Source organism: Cucurbita pepo, chromosome LG09, assembly GCF_002806865.2.
Source record: "Cucurbita pepo subsp. pepo cultivar mu-cu-16 chromosome LG09, ASM280686v2, whole genome shotgun sequence".
Lineage (NCBI taxonomy): Eukaryota > Viridiplantae > Streptophyta > Magnoliopsida > Cucurbitales > Cucurbitaceae > Cucurbita > Cucurbita pepo.
Genome location: NC_036646.1, coordinates 6,895,675 through 6,915,502, shown reverse-complemented (window position 1 = coordinate 6,915,502; position 19,828 = coordinate 6,895,675). Strand labels below are relative to the sequence as shown.

General features: G+C 40.8%; 1 protein-coding gene across 2 annotated transcripts; it reads right to left on the bottom strand.

Annotated features, from left to right (window-relative positions):
- Positions 1-11,222: 11,222 nt before the first annotated feature.
- Positions 11,223-19,828, bottom strand: LOC111802175 (auxin response factor 6-like). 2 transcript variants are annotated; one of them, XM_023686440.1, is made up of 15 exons: positions 19,029-19,828; positions 18,672-18,784; positions 17,404-17,502; positions 17,264-17,320; positions 17,022-17,177; positions 16,858-16,942; positions 16,141-16,231; positions 15,844-15,975; positions 14,824-14,856; positions 14,616-14,738; positions 13,583-13,658; positions 13,338-13,482; positions 12,071-13,236; positions 11,791-11,981; positions 11,223-11,685 (listed from the first exon to the last, which is right to left on the bottom strand). In XM_023686440.1, exons 1-15 carry the CDS (start codon positions 19,069-19,071, stop codon positions 11,487-11,489), a joined length of 2,709 nt encoding a protein of 902 aa, XP_023542208.1. In that variant the 5' UTR covers positions 19,072-19,828; the 3' UTR covers positions 11,223-11,486. The 2 variants fall into 2 exon arrangements, with proteins under 2 accessions (XP_023542208.1, XP_023542209.1); XM_023686441.1 differs by lacking the exon at positions 15,844-15,975 and having other exon boundaries at positions 14,824-14,988.

Below are 19,828 nucleotides of genomic sequence, written 5' to 3'. Positions count from 1 at the left end.
TTTTTTTTTTTTTTTTTTTTTTTTTTTTTTTTTTTTTTTTTTTTTTTTTTTTTTTTTATTATTTAATCTTAGTACTCAAGTAAACTATGGGAAGGATTCTTGTAAATTTCGTGTTGAAACTCGGCCAAAAATTGCTTTGAAAATTGAAATTGAGAAACATCGAACTCTGATAAGAAACTTAACTTTTTTTTTTTTCTTGAACTTCAAACTCGTTTACTAAGGTCTATGAGTGTAAAAAAAATTCAAGAAAAATATCTATGGATAGGTGGACTTGAGGTCTTGAAATTTTGTGAATAAATCTAGTTGATTAGAGTTGTAGATTAGAAGTTAGAAATATCAAAACAAAATAGTTTAAAACACGAATCTGAGAAATAAATCATTTCAGGCAATCAGCGAAGAACATGCGGCGGTCAGAGAGAGGAGAGATACATCTAGAAACTGGAGGGACACGTGTTAGGCACGCAGTGGAGAAACTTGTGCGACGCCGAAATCAAATCGAATTGAAAACTGACTCGCATGCGGTGAAGTGACTCGACAACCCAGTCCAAATCGGTAAGTACCACATAGAATTAGGGAGAATACTTGTAGGGTACGTTTCGTATTGCATGTTTGCTAGAGAAAATTGCTCCTAGGTGGTTAGATCCGAAATATCATGTACCCACGAAGTTAATCGTATATGTGATGAACTTGCTACTTTGATGGAATTTCAAGTAGAAATTTCTATATGCTTATTTGGAATGCTCTACTACTACTTATATTTAATCATATGCTATGTTGGCAAACGAGATATTTGTGTATCTACACTTCGGGTGCTTGATGGATGTTATAGCCCCATTGACTTGTGTGACTGCAAGCTTAGTTAAATGTACTTAAACCCCTACTGATTGATTGTAAGTAGTAGCACTTGAGTTAAGCCTAAGGAGTACTTTCGTAGTGACTAGGTTAGATTGAGATAAGGGCCATCCAAACGTTGCGTTTAGAGGTACCGTGAGGAATGACTAGAGGGTGAGATCCCTCTAGACCGCTACAAACTTGGAAATCTTGACTGAGTGAATATGGTAGTCAGAGTCCCTATCAAAACCACCTAACTACACCCGAGACTTGGAGAACCACCTCAGAACCCCAGGATGAAGGAAAAAGATCCCTTAGCCGACAGGAGCTGGTATAGCATTCTAGGACCTACCAGTTACCTTTCTACTCCAGTGTTGTACCATCGATCTCGATGAGACGCTAGTTAGGATCGAGCTACTCAATGGTTGATCAACTACTCTACATGGTGGATCCATTTTATGGTAGGATATTGATCACGCGGGTAGGTCAAGATTGCCTGCATGACAGATCCTTCCTATGAAAGGATGTTGACCACACGGGTGACTTGTTCGAGCTCGTTTGTACTGGGGGTGGGCTGTGGGGCGAGTTTGCCAACTAACTTTGCCATGGATGACGAGTAGGCTAGCGCTCACCATGATGTCTCCCACCTTGGTACATAATTATATGAGGCAGCGCCTCATCCTCAGACGGTGAATACCGCTATGAAGGTTAAGTTCTTCTACCCGAGCTGGGTACTGAGAGTACTTAGACTCTATAGAGCATAATCGGTGGTTCTCCCCTATGACTTGGATTCGATAAGGACCTACAAGTAGGTTGCTTACTAGGTATATTTATACTTATCCCTTTCTATACTTTTTTCAAGTCGGTGAAGTTACAGATCATGGCATTGAAGTGCTCGAGAGCTCGAAAGTCACCGAGAAAATGTTGACCCGAAGCGTCTATCTAGATTACTCACGCATAATTGAAATTTATCATACACCATGAATCCTCAATTTTCCCAATTGTATGAACTTGACACATGTATAGTTTACTTTCAGAACATACTTTGGTTCCTTCTTCTTACCTGCAAAGTTTTAAACTCTTGCAGAAATTTTATAATTGAATTTTCTTGTAATATGTTCTTTCTTTTTCATGCATGGCAAGGTAAAGTCACTCCCAATCTTTCGATGCCTCAAAATTTTGGAGTGTGACAGAGCTATGAAACGTATCTAAATTTGAGGTTCTAACTCCTAAGATTCGGATTTAGACAAAAATCGAGCCATAATCGTGCTCCAACAGCGGTTTTCTCATTCCTTTTTCAAAACTTTAGATCAATAGAGAATAAATTCAGAACAACTTTAATGAAGAATTATAGACCAAAAAGCACTTAGATCCAAAGGTTAAAATCAGGTTTTTACACTTCTCTCCAAGAAATCCCTCCCACTTTTCCGGATTTTCTTCCAAAAAAGATGAGCAAATTGGCATGCACTGAACAAATGCATCAAAGATTCGAAGTTATCGTGACAAAGGACGCACAAATTTGAGGAGGAGACTATTTGAGCCAAGTATCGACTTTATTGATGCATTCATGACTCAATTTCTAAAGAGACACAAAGATTTTTGTAGTTCGGAGAGAAGAAATTTTTCTATATTCACGGGTAGCAACTAATCTACGTGGCTCGAAGATACACACTTTGTAAACAGTTGATTATTGAGATTGATTGCTACTACTCATAAATTTTTGTGTCTTTTTGTTTAATTTCTGTTTGTGGGTGTGTGAGTGTGATCGATCTTTCTTCCGCTTCCGTTACAACAGTACGGTTACAATGAAACTCATTGGCAAAATCAACATTTTTGATATTTACACCGGGCTACAATCATATAATGAACAATCCGTGTTTGAGAGACTTTACCCTACAATGGCCAAGGCCAAGAACGCCGGTTCTCAAACCACCATGAACACTCTAACACATCTTTTAAGAAACCCTTAAATGCCTTTAGTTTTTGTATGAACCCATGACTGAACCATCCAGACATCTATTTGCTATGCCTCCAAACTTCCCAAAAGGCTCAAAAGAGTGGGGGACGTTTAACCAAACACTGGCATAGTTCATTGGGGAGGTGAGGTTTCTCAATTCATGGACTAAGTTGGCTTCCCTTCCTTTACTACAAAGTTTCCTCAAGCTAGGATGTATAACGTCTCCATCTTCTTATTCGTTTGTTCGGTCTAACCTAATGTCTTACTAATGAGACCCTATCAATGAGTATTATATAGAAGAATTCAATGAGAAATACTAATCTTATTCAATCTGCTCTCTATAGATAAATTTAGGATATGTGATCCCTGATAAGATCGGTTGAGGATCCATGTCTGTGCTACTAGTTCATGTTTGGTTGCTGAAGTTCGTGTAGAAGCGCCTATAGATTTTATTATATTTAGTCGTTTAGGTAAAACTTTAAAACCAACTCTCGATTGAAGAATCTATGCTATTTAGGAAGAATGACAATAATTTCTCAATCCTAACGATGTAGTTCCTCCATAATCTAATGAACAACAAATTACTTAGAATCAGTTTACAAATTTGTGTCAAAAAAAAAAAAAAAAACGGTACCCTCCAATCGAATTGTATTATTGAAGTTAGTTTCTATAGATGTAGGAGAAAACTCTTCTACTTAGGATCAATGTGGCACCGAAGTGGAAAGAAAATGGTACCTACACCCAAATTGTATTATTGAAGTTGGTTTATAGAGATGGAGGTGCGAACTCCTCAAAAACGGTGGCTATCTACTTGTACTTACTTTTGATACTCACTTAAGCCTATAAAAGAAGGACAAATACTGGAACGAGTTTGAGCGGCTAGATCTTCCTTTTTGGCCTCGAAAGTTACATGGGCTATCTTTATAGTAAGGTTGGATACAGTATCCACTTCCGATTTTGGGTTGGAGGGAGTCTTCTTTTAGTCTATTGATATGATATTCTCTCCGTCTATTGTTCTAATTAGTTGGATATGTTCTTTCCATAGACGAAAGACCATACTTTTTTTAATGGGAAGCAAGCTAGTCCTTGAAAAAACCTCATCAAACTCTAATATGTAATTGTGACTCAAAATCACTTGTTCCTAAATTCTTAGTAACATGGCCCATTAAGAGGCAGGCAGTAGGAAGCTTTGGAACCTTACCTTGACTTATCAAGCAGATAACACAACCGAAGCTATTTCTAAACACAAAAGAAACTTCATATATCCTTAATTTGGAGCTCACATCTCCTTTTTTCTATTGCAAAAAATAAATCTACCTCCGCCACTATCTAAAATGATGAATATGAATTCTGTGAGGTTGTAGGTACTATGGATCCCCTGGCTCTCAATTGGGTTGCCTTCCTAAGACCCGTCAATGTTGCATGTAGATCATGTTGTTCGATCATGTTGTTCCTTAAGAGAAGCTTCTCGTGGCGGCCGAGCTGTTGTGTGAATTCATGATGTTATCACCTTGTTTTAGCAGATTTGTATATCAACCTATTTACTAATGGATTGTCATTCAAGTATTGCTACCATTGTTCCTATTCTACTTCTTTTGGGTTGAATTGGTTCCGATAAAGCCAGCATACTATGGATTTTTTTTTTTTTTTTTTTTTTTTCACTTTTAACTAAATTTATTTACCTATTTAACATAAAATAACTATTAATTAATTAATTTTATGTAACATACATTTTCTTAAAAATTTAATGCACTATAGAGGAATACTAAATTTGAACATAATTTATAATTCAAATGTAGCACGTGATGTCTAGTATTCTTATGCAACATGATCATGTCACCTATGTCCTTTTAGAGCTGGTAAGATGAAAACTATTCCCACAAACTAACACAATTCTTTTAAACGTTTTTTAACCATCATATTCTCAAGATTACTCTCATTTGAATAGGACGTTAGTTCATTCATATACATTTTTTATACATTTTTTATTCATACATCACATGTACAATTTAGTAGCCGTATAGAGTTTCTTTCAAGTTGTACTCATAGGAATCGCTAGGATATGCTAGAATGCCGACATGATTAGTTTATATAGAGAATATGCATGATTAGGTCATTGAGTTAAAGAACTAAGATTCGGGTGATTGACAAATTAAAATCATTGCACAAGCATGAATAAAAGATCCAAGTTAAGAATAGGACACAATAGCTAAAAACGATATCACGATGTTCAAGTTAGGACATTTCTAATAGACCGAGCATTCATGGATCATGAGTTACAATCAAAGAACCAAGCTTAAGTGCTCCCAAAATATGATTAGCCTCGTGAGCTAGTCTAGAAAATCCTGAAAACAAGAATTCAAATTATAAACGGTCAAGATGCCTAAAGCATATAATTTACCTCATGGCAATCAAGAAAGACCATGATAACTTACCATGTCAATTAACAGTTGTGAATGATATTATCATAGCCAAGGTCATATTTCCTGTTCCCATTGGTATGTTATTAGTGTTATTCGAGACACAAATTGAACCTAAAAGTGTGTCTGTCCAACAATAGGTTTAGGATTCAGTATCGTCAAGCTTGATTCGGACTGGTCAATAAAATAGTGCATCGAGGCTACTTCATGTTTAGTGCAACTAACGTGTGTGGACAGGGTCAATGGCTTTCTAAACATGGTCACTGCTCCATAATCCTATCTTGAGCGAGATGAGAGACCATATAGGTAGACACAGTTAGTTGACCAGTACACTTGCTCACTCCCTCAAATTCAATATGACTTTATGGTCCCGTGGAAGGGTCACCAGCTAATCTTTCATAGATGATTTTCAGGTGCATGATGCCATATTATTTTTCACGTGATTTATTTATGATGTGGTCATGTCTTTTAGATTCAGGCTACCAATGATTCACTTCTTAGAGAATGTAAGCTAGCTAAGCAAGAAGATAATAAAAGTTGGTTCATCCATAACTTAGTTAAATTGTTCGGAGAGTGTGGGGCGCCAAATTAGGTGAACAACTTTTAGACCCTAATTTGGTTTGTGACACATATGAGAGCCATCTCACGACCTCCCAAGAGCTCAATAGCTACAAAACTTAAGCCTAAACTTCTAAAAGTCTAGATTAAAGCATATGGTAACTAACTAGGTCATGAATGCAATTAAAGCCAACAAGTAGATTATTTACCCAAATATCACCATTCTTTTTCAAATGATAGTTGACCAACTAGTTGAGGTGAAAAGTGTTCGAGAGCTATACAGCCACATAGGAAGGTCATCCAAAAACGTTAGTCCTTTTTGTATTTTAGTTGTTTCCATCCTTTAAACGTTATGTTGTTTTTAAATTCACGAAAATTTGTATCGTATTTTTTGTTGACGGTCTATCCATCCTGATTCAAAGCTTCGAAGATCGAGTCGTAATAATTTATGTTATACACAAATCAATCTTGACAAAGCGTTATGAACTTGATTTCATAGTTTATTGCATTATTAAACTAACTTTAAGATTATTATTTCATTATAATCATTAGCATCCCCAAGACATTGGGATATGAAAGAGAGAGAACCCCAAGAGCAATGCCTTAAACTTCACAAAACAGTCCGACAAGATTAGATTCAGGTCAGCTAGCTAAGATTTCTCCCATTGGAACATGTTTTTTTCAATTATTTTAGCTGTTGGCTTGAATCCATTAATACATGGTTCAAAAATATCCTTTAAATTTTAGCCTAAACTTCAAAATATTCTTACGGTTAGTGTGAATGTTTGATTAATCCACCACACCTAAATGGTGTGAAAGTTATCTTATTTATAATCAAATAAATTACAAGGATATGGAAATAGTAATAAATGGAAATAACAATAAATGGAAAGATACCCATGGTAATAAGCCAAATATTAGATATTTGCCTTATAATAAAATATCAAATGTAATATATACGGGAAAGTATAATTTATTACTAAATATCCTTAACACCCCACCGCAAGCTGAGCGTCGGATTTGAACGAACGTGAAGCTTGGATCTGAAAAATTCAAAGAGGTTGAGAAACACTTTTCGTGAAGATGTCAACAACCTGATTCAGAGGAGGCGTAGAGAAACACTTTCTTGGCCATCGAAAATTGCAGAGGGATCGCCGCTCAGCGGCGATGCTGCCTTGGCTTCGACGAGAATATGTCTAACCCATGAAGAGGGATTGTCGCTTAGCGATGATGCTACCTTGGCTCTAGTGAGAATATGTCTAACCCCAAGAAATAGAAGGGGAAACCTAGAGCAAGGGACAAAGACAATGTTGAAGCCGGAAGAGTTGCCACATTGGGTGAAGGAGCCAATTTTGGCGAGAAGGGCAGCCGGAAGAGTCGCCACATTGGGCGAAGGAGCCAATTTTGGCGAGAAGGGCAGCGACAACTTGGTTGGCGAAGAGGCCAGTGCGGCGCCCAGATTCGAAAGGTAAATCTCTGCAGAAGATTGATAGGTTTAGATTAGGATTTATGTGAAGGATGAAGGGAAAATTGGAAAGAAAACGAAAGAGGTTATGTTTGGAAAAAGTGAGGTTGTATGTACAGAGTATGGCAAAGGGTGGTTTGGAGGTCAAAAGAAAGAAGTCGAAGAGTAATCAATTGGCTCTGCCTGCGGCTGTCATGGAGACTGCACCTGCGGCATCAAAGCCAGCAGGGGTGGCAGAGAAGAATAGTAGATGATTTAGAAGCCATTGAAAAAAAAGGATCAGAAGGGCTCTGATACTATGTGAATGTTTGATCCACCACACCTAAATGGTGTGAAAGTTATCTTATTTATAATCAAATAAATTACAAAGATATGGAAATAGTAATAAATGGAAATAACAATAAATGGAAAGATACCTATGGTAATAAGGCAAATATTAGATATTTGCCTTATAATAAAATATCAAATGTAATATATACGGGAAAGTATAATTTATTACTAAATATCCTTAACAGTTAGTATACGAACAAATCCGTAAGAGTTTGGAGATTTTTGTGTGAGAGATAGATAGACAGTTCTATCTATATATTGACAATAGGATTTTTTTTTTTTTATAAAGATTAAGCGTGTTAATACTATTTTTAAAATTTTATAAACATTTTTTAAATATGATACGACTGACAGATTGTTCTTTAACTTTTTTAATTTTTAAAGATCTTAATAAAAAACGCTATAAAATGTAAAGTTCCGTGAACCGATTAATAATAGAAGCTTGGGGTGGCATATCATTGAAGATAGTGCCCTTAGCCCTACAACATTGTCACCATTCCATTCACAAAAAGAGTGTCCCTTTGCACAGCTTGCATCCAAATTACACAACCTTTAATACACAATTGGCCATTCCCAAGCCCCACCAAAGAACTTGAAAGCTCAAACAAACCTCATGTGCCTTTCTTTTAACCTTCAAAACCAACCAAGAAGAAACAAGTTTGAACAAATTATTAGATTAGAGGACAACGACACACTTGTCTCTCTCGATCGACCGACGTAGTGCTGCTTCCACATCAATATCAAGTTTTTGTAACTTTTGTTTCGAAAATATGTAATAACGTTAAGGGACTGATAAAGCAGAAAAAAAGAGAAAAAAAAAATGAACAAAATCGAGGACTTACTTAGCAAATATCATTCATGATGTCTAGATTCAACTATGCCTCGGAGATACGGTCGAAGCACGACCAATGTGCTTCTTTCCGATTCGACTATAGAACTCGGCATTGATAGCACTACTGCCGTTTCTTTGAACAGTACCTCTCAACAAGGTTGATCTGACCATCTTTAGTCTAGGTTGTTCTACCGGGTATAACGCCCTTTTATTAATAGCTTTCAATTTAAAAACACTGTTGGAAGGAGTGGTGTGAGACAAAGTGCAGAAGCGGTCTGGGAATCACAAAGGCATCAGACCAAGAGATTCAGAAACAGTATGAGCTTGGGGCCTACTTAGGAGCTTATCAAGAAAGGGCCATGGAATCTAAGAGCTAAATTTGGCTTTCAGCCTTCATTTACATTGTTGATGCAGACATCTCCTTTCTTTGGGCTCTTACCATTTAGTAAAGTATCATCACTTTTGATTGTATCACGTCCCGAGTTTCGACGCGGGTGTGACTCACTGACTATGCATGGTAAAAATGAAAGGAAGAGAGATAGAAGAAAAATTGCCACAGATTTCGCGCGGATTGAAGTTTTGCAAAATGAACCAAATCGAATCAAATGAGTTCTGTGAAGTGTATACGTAAAAAGGAAATGGGGAAGGGGTACACTGTGTTAAAAGGAATGTGAACTATGAACTTAAGGACTCTATAGATACCTCGGGCTGATATCTCTCTGGGATTGTTGAGCTCCCAAGCACCCCACGTCTCGACTAGTGCCCTCACGAATCTGAAAAAATGAAAAATAGCACGGGATGAATATATGAAAGTGTACGCAGTAAGCAACCTACGTGTAGATTCTCATCGCATTCTTGACCTAATAGATGACCACTAGATTAATTTAGGTTCTAGGTTTTTTGCTCTTGCTGTGCACAAACTTGAATCGTGTAAGGCTTTGCAACGATGTGTAGTGCCTGGAGTTGAGGCGCTACCTTAAGTACACCTCACAAATTAGGTGGGGACAACATGGTGAGTGTTAGCTTACTCGTCATCTATGGGAGGTAGTTGGCGAACCCATCCTACAGGCCATGGAGTTGCCCAAAGTCGGGGGCGCTACCCCCCGTAGGCACCAACGCTGCTGACTACCTGCATGATCAACACCTCCCATAGGTCGGATCCCCTACTCAAGGTAGTCCAGCTAAATTCTCACACTCAGGTCACACAACCCTAACCTGCCTCATGCCTAGCTCAACGGTACCAAATCAGAGTGGAAAGGGGTGTGGAAGCTCCTCAACGCTGCATCGTCTCCTACTAGCCTATGCAGTACCTTATTTTCCTCCAGGGTTACCGTGGTGATCGTTTAGGTCTCTAGGGCGATTTGGCGGCCTTGACGAAAGTTCATGTCTCCTGGTTATGCAAAACTGACGTCCAAGTCTGGATTGTACAAGAGTACGAGCTCTCACCCTCTGTTCATCACTCATAAATCCATAGCACTCGTCCTCTGGAGGCGTTACGTCGTAGATCACAGACTAGCCAAACTATCCTAGATGCCCTAGTCCAAGGTCGTCCTTACTATTAGTACTCTATAGGGAGAATTACACACAATCATGCACCTAGAGCTAATGTACATTCAATCATGCATGCAACAAACAATTGTTCAACGATGCGATCACATCCATCAAGCATCCAGAACGTAGATTTCGCAAATTCCCACCCTCCATCACAGCATGACAATGTACAAGTAGTAAATCACGATTCTTTCACATCTAGTTACGCATATAAAAGCATAAAGTTCACCAGTTCTACAATCCTAAGTACCCTAAGTACAAATTGTGCTCTACTATCCCTAGGGTCGATTTTCTAGCATGCATGCAAATTTCAAACGATCCCTACAAGTATTACTTCCTAAAAATTCGCGTGATTACTTGTTTGATGCATGTCTTCCCGAGCTTTGATTTATAGTCGAGGAGGAGTATAAAAATGCCAAATTTTCACGGGAGGCACCTAATTTATAGTAAAACAGGATTATCATTGAAACTGGAACGAAAAACTAACAACCAAGCATCAAAGCGATTGAAAATAGGAGTTACCACGTGCGGTCAGCACGCAGGCAGGTACCCCCTTTGAGCCCTGACAGACATAAATATACCCTTCAATTTACGTGGGTGCGACATGTGGTGCGCAGGGAATGGTGGATGGTCGTCGGGTTGGACCGTGGGTCATCCAGGCGATTTGGGTCATATAGTTAGCAGTTCAAACTAGGTTGAGTCAGAGTACCGCGTCTCCACTGGCAAAAAGACGGTAGCTCCAGTCATTTGCCGACACGTGTTCCAACGGCGTCCAGACGTAAATATACCCTCTCTTTTTTTCGTTAGGTACCTCGAGGCGTCTCGAACACTTTCTTCTTTTGCATCGGTTGGAGATTTAATCTTTAAGGCCCTCAATAAAATCTCAAAAACTCAAAATTTTCCATACCGATTAGACTCGAGTGTTATAGATTGATTCCTTTGTCATTTTTTTACTCTCCACCCTTCTTCAAGAGGGAAACCAATTGGCATCATCAATGAATAAACTTGGTAAACTCCTATTTCATCTCACTCATGCATGCATTACATACATTTTCATGTGGCTTTCAACATATCTCGACACTATAACTCTACTTATAGTGATGGCTAAACTAAGAACATTCGATTACCCGACGTTTCTTGGACGCTCAACGAAAAAAAGTCAATGGTTTCTAGTCGTCCTATTGAACACAGCTCGAACCTTTACAACTTTTGAGTCATTATAAACTAGCTAGCTTTCACAGTACAGGAAGTTAACAAGAAAACAGTCAACCATCTATGCTAAAATTTACTTCATTAACATAGACAGCAATAGAAACAAGACATCATTAAACATAAGTCTTCTTCTTCGAATAAAATATCGACGTCCTACGTCAACATACGACAGTACAGATCAGAAAAAGAAAATGTCTAATTACATTACTAGCTCAGAAGCATTAAACTAGATTTCTGTAGCGTTTTCCATAATCTCATATTAAGAATTCAAAGAAGATGCTAAAATTACAAAAGAGAGTAGAATGATTTTGTTCTAACCAGGTAAGTCGCTCAGTAGTCGAAAGGACCGACGGAGGTTATCCCTGATATCAAATTTCTCGAGTCCTGTCGGCTACCATAGTCGTCACAGGTATTGTTCGAAAGCCTCTGGATTGGCATAGAGTTGAGAAGTTCTAAACCGCGCTTCCCCATTTCCTGAACTTCGTCGGGTGAAAGTATTTTGATACACCATACACTGTTTACGAACTCCCTGGTTTGCATAAAGAAGTTTCATGGTTGAGGCTGCTAAATAATTGAAGATAATATTGGGAAACCATGCAAATGATGGATGTTATGGAGAAGGGGAGAAACTTACGGCCACGGGCCATCCCCAAGGAGAAGAACGTCGTTCTCCCGGTCAACGAATACAAGCTGCCAGCCTGATCTCAAAGGATCCTCCAACTCGCCTTCTAGGCCAAACATGCGAGCAAGCTCACTGCGTAGCTCGAGGTAGTTGTTGAATTTTGTTATATCTAAGGACCTACTGTAGGTCCCTGATTTATGAACCTGTACAAAGAATGGATGGACAAAAGAGGGTTAAGGATACTAACAAAGGCCATATTATAGTACAATGTGAAGAAGCTATGTTGAATCACCTTGACAAAAGTTCCATTTGGTTGGTTTACTTGGCCCACGTTTTCATGAGGCTGCAAGAAACCCGATTCGTCGATGCAATTTGTCGTTGGATTTACGGAAAAATCGGTACCGGATGAGCTCATGTAGTTGGAAGAAAAAGGTAGTGTTGTGGAAACATTATCGTTGCCGACTCCCCTAAGGTTCGACATCCCATTCTGCATTAGAAGGGATGAAGACTCTATGTTCACACCAAATAGAACATGGTTTTCTGGATCTGAACCCTCATCTCGATCACCGATAGCACACTCCCTTCCGGGGAAGGGTGGCAATGCAACCGTATTCTGAGACATACCACTTTCTACTTGAGGAAGAAAGTACTGAGAAGCTCCAGTAGAGAGAGGGTCAATAGCAGACCTCTTTGATGGCCAACCAGCTGAAGGAATTACTGAATTTGCTCGTTGAATGTTAAGCAGCTGAGACGATTCGTCTTGGACAAATGACCCTGCAAGACTATGGAATGGGGAAACAGTAGGACTGGTTACAGGGTTACCATTGGAATCGGAAAAACTTGGTTGTTGGCAAAGGGAAGGGACGGTTTGCAGGGACGGTGATTGGGATTGTGAACATGAAGCGAACTGAGATATAGCAGGGATTGTACAAGGAATCGGTTGATGATCAACCAGTGGCTGTGGCTGTGGCTGTGGTGGTGGCTGTGGCTGTGGCTGTCTTGGTTGCTGTTGATGCTGCGGTTGTTGATTATTGAATGACGGCTCAGGCTGCAATTGTGGCTGAAGGTGATGTGACTGAGTTTGAGTTTGGGACTGAGAATGCTGCTGATGTTCTTGAACGGATTGCAGAAACGCGTGCTGAGATTGAGACTGATGCAACATCTGAGGCTGCATTAAAGTTGAAGGCTGACAAGGGAGACCTTGAGGCTGCTGAAATTGCAGCATCGATGCAGGCGCTAGTTTGGAATAATCGATCGCTCTCATCTCCTGAAGCGCTGCAGCAGCCATGGCTTGATACACGTCGGATTGCATACCGACCATGGATGGATCAAGCCTCGGATGCATCCATGGTGAGACCCCATTTCCCTGAAAGTTTAGACACTGGATGCCACGATCGCTGTTATCTCCCCGTAGCCACATGAACGGAGAATTCATTCCGAGGTCACTATCCTTGATGCCTAAAAGAAAAACACATAGAGAAGTTAGACATGAGTACCCATAGAACTGGAATTCATAGCTAGAATATGACTAATGATGGTAATTGATGAGGAAAAGATACCAAACGAAGGCAGTCCGGTTGGCCATTGTCGCTTCAGTCGAAGTGGAAACGGTGATGGATACATTGGAAATGTTGTTAATGGTTCGATTTCCCACAACGACACTCTTGGCTGCCGCTCTCCTGCTGTTGACTCATCCCAGCCAACCTGCATCAATCCGTTTATTAAAGTAATGCAGCTATTCTAGATTCATAAAGATTGAAACTTATGCTTCACTACTCACAAAGTGTTAACTGTGCTCACTAACCTTGACCGAGCGCCAATGCGAATTTTGCCATCTTACAGGATCCAAGTCACTAATGCCAGTGATCGTTCCCATGTAGCTGCATACACGAGAAAAGATAAGGAAACGACGAATAGGCATCCAATTCTAGCGGTAAAAACTTCGGTACTCAACTAAAGAAGTTGAAAGCTGGTGAGGATTATTTAGAGGAATAGTCTCACATTGGCTAATAAAGAGGAAGATCATGAGTTTATAAGTAAGGAACACGGTTTCCATTGATATAAGGCCTTTTTAGGAAACCAAAAGCAAAGCTACGAGAGCTTATGCTCAAAGTGGACAATATCATACCAATGTGGAGGTCCGTGGTTCCTAACATGGTATCAGAGTCATGCTCTTAACTTAGCTATGCCAATAGAATCCTCAACTGTCGAACAAAGAAGTTGTGAGCCTCGAAGGTGTAGTCAAAGGTGACTCAAGTGCGAACAAATGGTGTGATTTGTTCAGGTATTCAGAGAAGGAGTCGAGCCTCAATTAAAGGGAGGCTGTTTGAGAGCTCTAAAGAAGGAGGTCTCTGGAGAGGCTCTATAATGTACTTTGTTCGAGAGGAGGATTGTTGAAGATTATTATGAAANGTCCTCGTTGGCACTCGTTCCCTTCTCCAATCGATGTGGGACCACTTACTCCACCCCTTTCGGGGTCCAGCATCTTTGCTGGCACACCGCCTCATGTCCACCCCCTTTCAGGGATTAGCCTCCTCGATGGCACATNGCTAATTAAGAGGAAGATCATGAGTTTATAAGTAAGGAACACTGTCTCTATTGGTATGAGACTTTCGAGGAAACCAAAAGCAAAGTCACGAGAGCTTATGCTCAAAGTGGAAAATATCATACCATTGTGGAGGTCCATGGTTCAGGTAACTTCTTCGACAAATTGCAATAACCGAGAGGCAAAACTAAATGCAGCAAGAAAAAGAGCTAGAAGGCAGTAACCAGACAGGACTATTTCACCTAAGAGACAATTTACATAGAGAACAATAGAACTAACATTCCGAACCTACCGACGAACACTTGATTCTTCTGTTTCAAACAGCATCCGAAAGCGCATCCCGACAGAAACACGAGTATGGTAGACTGCCTTCACATATTTGGCCAGTGGTATGACAAACTCTGAAGGGCTAGCCCTGATCACAAATCCAAGTTTTTATATAAGAGCAAGGAGTAGATTAAAAAACAGTAATAGCTCGAGAACTCAGAGTAAACTCACACCTCGGGTTAAAGAATATGGTAAACCGACTATTGGTAGCAGCTGCATGGGCTGCAGCAGCAAGGAGTCCTAAATGCATGCTATCACTCGACAAAACAGATGAAGGCATCACGGTTTGCGGTCGACTTGCACGCCTGATTCCGAGGAGTAATTGGTTCTTTTCATTCCTGAAGAAAAAAGGTCAGTATTATACAATAAATGGCAGGCTTACACTGACAAGCTGGTAGATCGAAGTCGAGGTCCAATAAATAGTTATGAAACTATTTTATAGCGGATATCATAAGCGAAACTTGATAAGCAGAAGGAGTCAAACATGAGACAACACCGCATACCAGATAAAAAGCACAGCATCTCCAGCAACGAGTCGTTTAGCGCTCACAAAGACACTCCATCCAGTTGTTAGAAGGTGTCTTTTAGGCTGGCCTGCAAAGACATTAAGAAGTCAGTTCTCCATTAGCATAGGATAACAACCAAGCTCACCGTTAGCCGATATTGTCCTATTTGGGCTTTCCCTTTCAAACTTCCCCTCAAGGTTTTTAAAACGCGTATGCTAGGGAGAGGTTTCCACACCCTTATAAAGAATGTTTCTTTCTCCTCCCCAACCGATGTGGGATCTCACAATCCACCCCCTTCGGGACCCAGCGTCCTCGTTGGCACTCGTTCCCTTCTCCAATCGATGTGGGACCACTTACTCCACCCCTTTCGGGGTCCAGCATCTTTGCTGGCACACCGCCTCATGTCCACCCCCTTTCAGGGATTAGCCTCCTCGATGGCACATCGTCCAGTGTCTGACTCTAATACCATTTGTAACAACTCAAGCCCACCGCTAGTAGATATTGTCCTCTTAGGGCTTTTCCTTTCGAGGTTCCCCTCAAGGTTTTTAAAACACGTGTGCTAGGGATAGGTTTCCACACCCATATAAACAACACTTCGTTCTCCCCCCCAACCGATGTGAGATCTCACAATATCCATCCCAATGCCACCATTATACAAATTAGATGCAAAGAGGATAGGTTNTATTGGTAGCAGCTGCATGGGCTGCAGCAGCAAGGAGTCCTAAATGCATGCTATCACTCGACAAAACAGATGAAGGCATCACGGTTTGCGGTCGACTTGCACGCCTGATTCCGAGGAGTAATTGGTTCTTTTCATTCCTGAAGAAAAAAGGTCAGTATTATACAATAAATGGCAGGCTTACACTGACAAGCTGGTAGATCGAAGTCGAGGTCCAATAAATAGTTATGAAACTATTTTATAGCGGATATCATAAGCGAAACTTGATAAGCAGAAGGAGTCAAACATGAGACAACACCGCATACCAGATAAAAAGCACAGCATCTCCAGCAACGAGTCGTTTAGCGCTCACAAAGACACTCCATCCAGTTGTTAGAAGGTGTCTTTTAGGCTGGCCTGCAAAGACATTAAGAAGTCAGTTCTCCATTAGCATAGGATAACAACCAAGCTCACCGTTAGCCGATATTGTCCTATTTGGGCTTTCCCTTTCAAACTTCCCCTCAAGGTTTTTAAAACGCGTATGCTAGGGAGAGGTTTCCACACCCTTATAAAGAATGTTTCTTTCTCCTCCCCAACCGATGTGGGATCTCACAATCCACCCCCTTCGGGACCCAGCGTCCTCGTTGGCACTCGTTCCCTTCTCCAATCGATGTGGGACCACTTACTCCACCCCTTTCGGGGTCCAGCATCTTTGCTGGCACACCGCCTCATGTCCACCCCCTTTCAGGGATTAGCCTCCTCGATGGCACATCGTCCAGTGTCTGACTCTAATACCATTTGTAACAACTCAAGCCCACCGCTAGTAGATATTGTCCTCTTAGGGCTTTTCCTTTCGAGGTTCCCCTCAAGGTTTTTAAAACACGTGTGCTAGGGATAGGTTTCCACACCCATATAAACAACACTTCGTTCTCCCCCCCAACCGATGTGAGATCTCACAATATCCATCCCAATGCCACCATTATACAAATTAGATGCAAAGAGGATAGGTTAAGGGAAGAAACTATCTAGAAATGAACACCCACCACGAAATATATGTCTAAATTTCCACTCATTATCATGTAGGTCCCTCGCAATCAGCTCTTGGGCTGGAGGCTGCATGGAGAAGTCCTGCATCGAAACTATATTGTCAGAGAAAATCATGAACCAACATTAGCAATGACTACTCAACACCTTAAAGGGCACTTACCAAAGGAGGAAATACTTTTTCAGCAGCACGGCGAGGAACCGAAAACCCCCCATGTGTGCTGGTATCACTGGCTGTCAAAGTTTTGCAAAAGTAATTTGTTGGCTGCCTACTTGGAGTGCCCAACTCAGCTGGAAGGTAGGCTTCCTTCAATTCTTGCTGCATAGCAATGTAATTCATATCAACCAAAACATGAAAAATGAAAGCCAACCAATCAAAATGCGAGAAAGGAGATATAATCTTACAGCACTCAAGGGTTGCAAAGTCATCTGAGCGTATACTTCATCAGTGTCAGCATCCGCCTGAAGTTTTAAACACTCAGAGATTAATATGAAGCCTGGCTTACAATAAACAGACCCAGAAGCAAGCAAGTATCAAGCCTTACATGCATTGTCAAGTTGTGAAGTTGACAGATGAGCTGTGGCGGTAAACTTGGGTAATTTGGGATCTGAGTATCCACCTCTTTGTTGGTAGATGCAGCAACCTGCCCAGAAAACAAGAGGAATAAACTTCAATACTTGAAGAGCTTAAAGATTAAATATGAGAGATCATATCAATCTCCGGAACGGAGGAGATTGAATTGCTGTCAAAATCACACCGGAACACAAAGTAGCAGTGTAACAGTCTAAACCCACCGCGAACAGATATTGTCCTCTTTGAGCTTACCTCAAGGTTTTTAAAACTCACTACCAAGGAGAGGTTTCCACACCTTTATAAAGAATGTTTTGTTCCCTTATCCAACCGACTGTTAGGGAGAGATTTCCACACCCTTGTAAAGAATGTTTCGTTCCCCTCTCCAACCTATGTAGGATCTCACAATCCACCCCCTTCGGAGCCCAGCATCCTCGCTGGCACTCGTTCCCCTTTCCAATCAATGCGGGATCTCACAATCCACCCCCCTTCAGGACCCAGCATCCTCGCTGGCACTCGTTCCCCTTTTCAATCGATGCAGGATCTCACAATTCACCCCCCTTCGGGGCCCAGCGTCCAAGCTAGCACACCACCCGGTGTCTGGTTCTTATACCATTTGTAACGGTTCAAGCTCACCACTAGCAGATATTGTCTTCTTTGGGTTTTCCCTCTCGGGATTCCCCTCATGGTTTTTAAAACGCGTCTGCTAGGAAGAGGTTTCTATACCTCATAAAGAACGTTTTGTTCCCCTCTCCAACCGACTCCTAGGGAGAGGTTTCCACACCCTTGTAAAGAATGTTTCGTTTCACTCCCCAACCGATGTAAGATCTCACAATCCACCTCCTTCAAGGCCCAGCAAAGAGGCACTCATTCCCCTTTCCAATCGATACGAGATCTCACAATCCACCCCTCTTTTGGGCCCAACGTCCTCGCTAACACACCACCCGATGTCTAGCTCTGATACCATTTGTAACTGTCCAAGCTCACCACTAGCGAATATTGTCCTCCTTGGGTTTTCCCTTGAGGTTTCTAAAACAGGTCTGGTAGGGAGAGGTATCCACACCCTTATAGAAGGAATGTTTCATTCCCCTCTCCAACGGATGTGGGATCTCACAAGCATCCAAAAACACATCAATAACCATCAGGGTTATTAATTCTCAACATTTTAAAGGCCAAAGAGAACGAGCAAAAGAATCCCAAGTAGCCATTGAATATATACATCCTCCTAATCGTGGAGTTTACCTGCTCACTATGTCCTTGAGGAAAATAAACAACCCGACTCCCAACAGCCGGAAGAGAAACAAGAGGACCCGCACACGCATGCCAAAGCTCAGAATTCAGGACCCTCCTCTCACCTGCAAAATTGATATCAATTTTCATGAAAAAGGCCAAGAACTCCCGCACCTGGACCACTCAATTGGTTGACACACACAAGTTGAAATTACAAAACAAAACTCCAAGGCAACAAAAGGACATAAATCTAGCATGAACTGCAAAATCCAAGGCCGCCGGAAGGCAAAAAAATAAGCAGAATCATCCATTACTTCCATACCCCATTAGCAAACAAAATTGAAGCAAAATGGTTCAAAATATGCATACCTTCAGGAGCCTGAGGACTAAAACCAGCCGCAGAGAGCCTCATTATTACACAAACTAATCAATGATAACCTTCAATCCAACAAAGAAACAGCAAATGTGGTTCCCTCTCCTCAACCGAAGCCGGTTTCGCAACAGAACAGAGTAGTTTTGAACCTCATCCGAAGCTTAAAATCACCACAAACGCACCCCCCAGGATTCAACCAATCTCTAAGTCACAATTACAAGACAAAAAAAAAAGAAGACCCAGATAAAGTTTCACAAAACCCAACTCCTCCTCCTCCTCCAGGTCCACAGATTACAAGTTCTAGAACAGAGCCCACAAACTTAAAGATCCAGAAACGCCTGGGAAGCACCAGATCTTCAAGGAAGAACACGAAACTTCAAGATTTTTAGTAGAAGTAAAAGACCCAGATCTCAAAACCATCCCCCATGTTCATTTCTGGTACTAACAAGGACCCATTAAGCACTGACTGAGAGGTACCCTTTTCACAAAAAAAAACCCAAATAACATCATGCGATTGCAAGCTCCATGGGTATGTAAGGAGAGCTTCCCAGGTTTGTTTTGAGTATCAGAAATGGAAGGTTAATAGGTAGTGATGAAGAGTAGTAGTAGTAGTAGTAGTAATAGTTGTGTTGATTTACCATCCAAATCGCTCCCGAGTGCTCTGTTTCTCTGTTTCTTCTCTGTGTTGATGCTGTGTGTTTTCTTTCTGACTGCTCTGTTTTTGTCTGCTCCAAATGTTTCTTAATTTTCTTTTTGATTTCGGGTTTATGGGTCAAGACGCTTTGCTCCAATCAAT

Excerpts from the sequence above, each read along its gene's own strand:
- LOC111802175 (XM_023686440.1), bottom strand. The coding sequence starts at position 19,071 with ATGAGGCTCTCTGCGGCTGGTTTTAGTCCTCAGGCTCCTGAAG. Across the intron at positions 17,503-18,671 it reads CTCAAGGACATAGTGAGCAG|GTTGCTGCATCTACCAACAA; the intron begins GTAAACTCCACG and ends TTTTCTGGGCAG. Across the intron at positions 17,178-17,263 it reads CTTTGCAACCCTTGAGTGCT|CAAGAATTGAAGGAAGCCTA; the intron begins GTAAGATTATAT and ends ATTGCTATGCAG.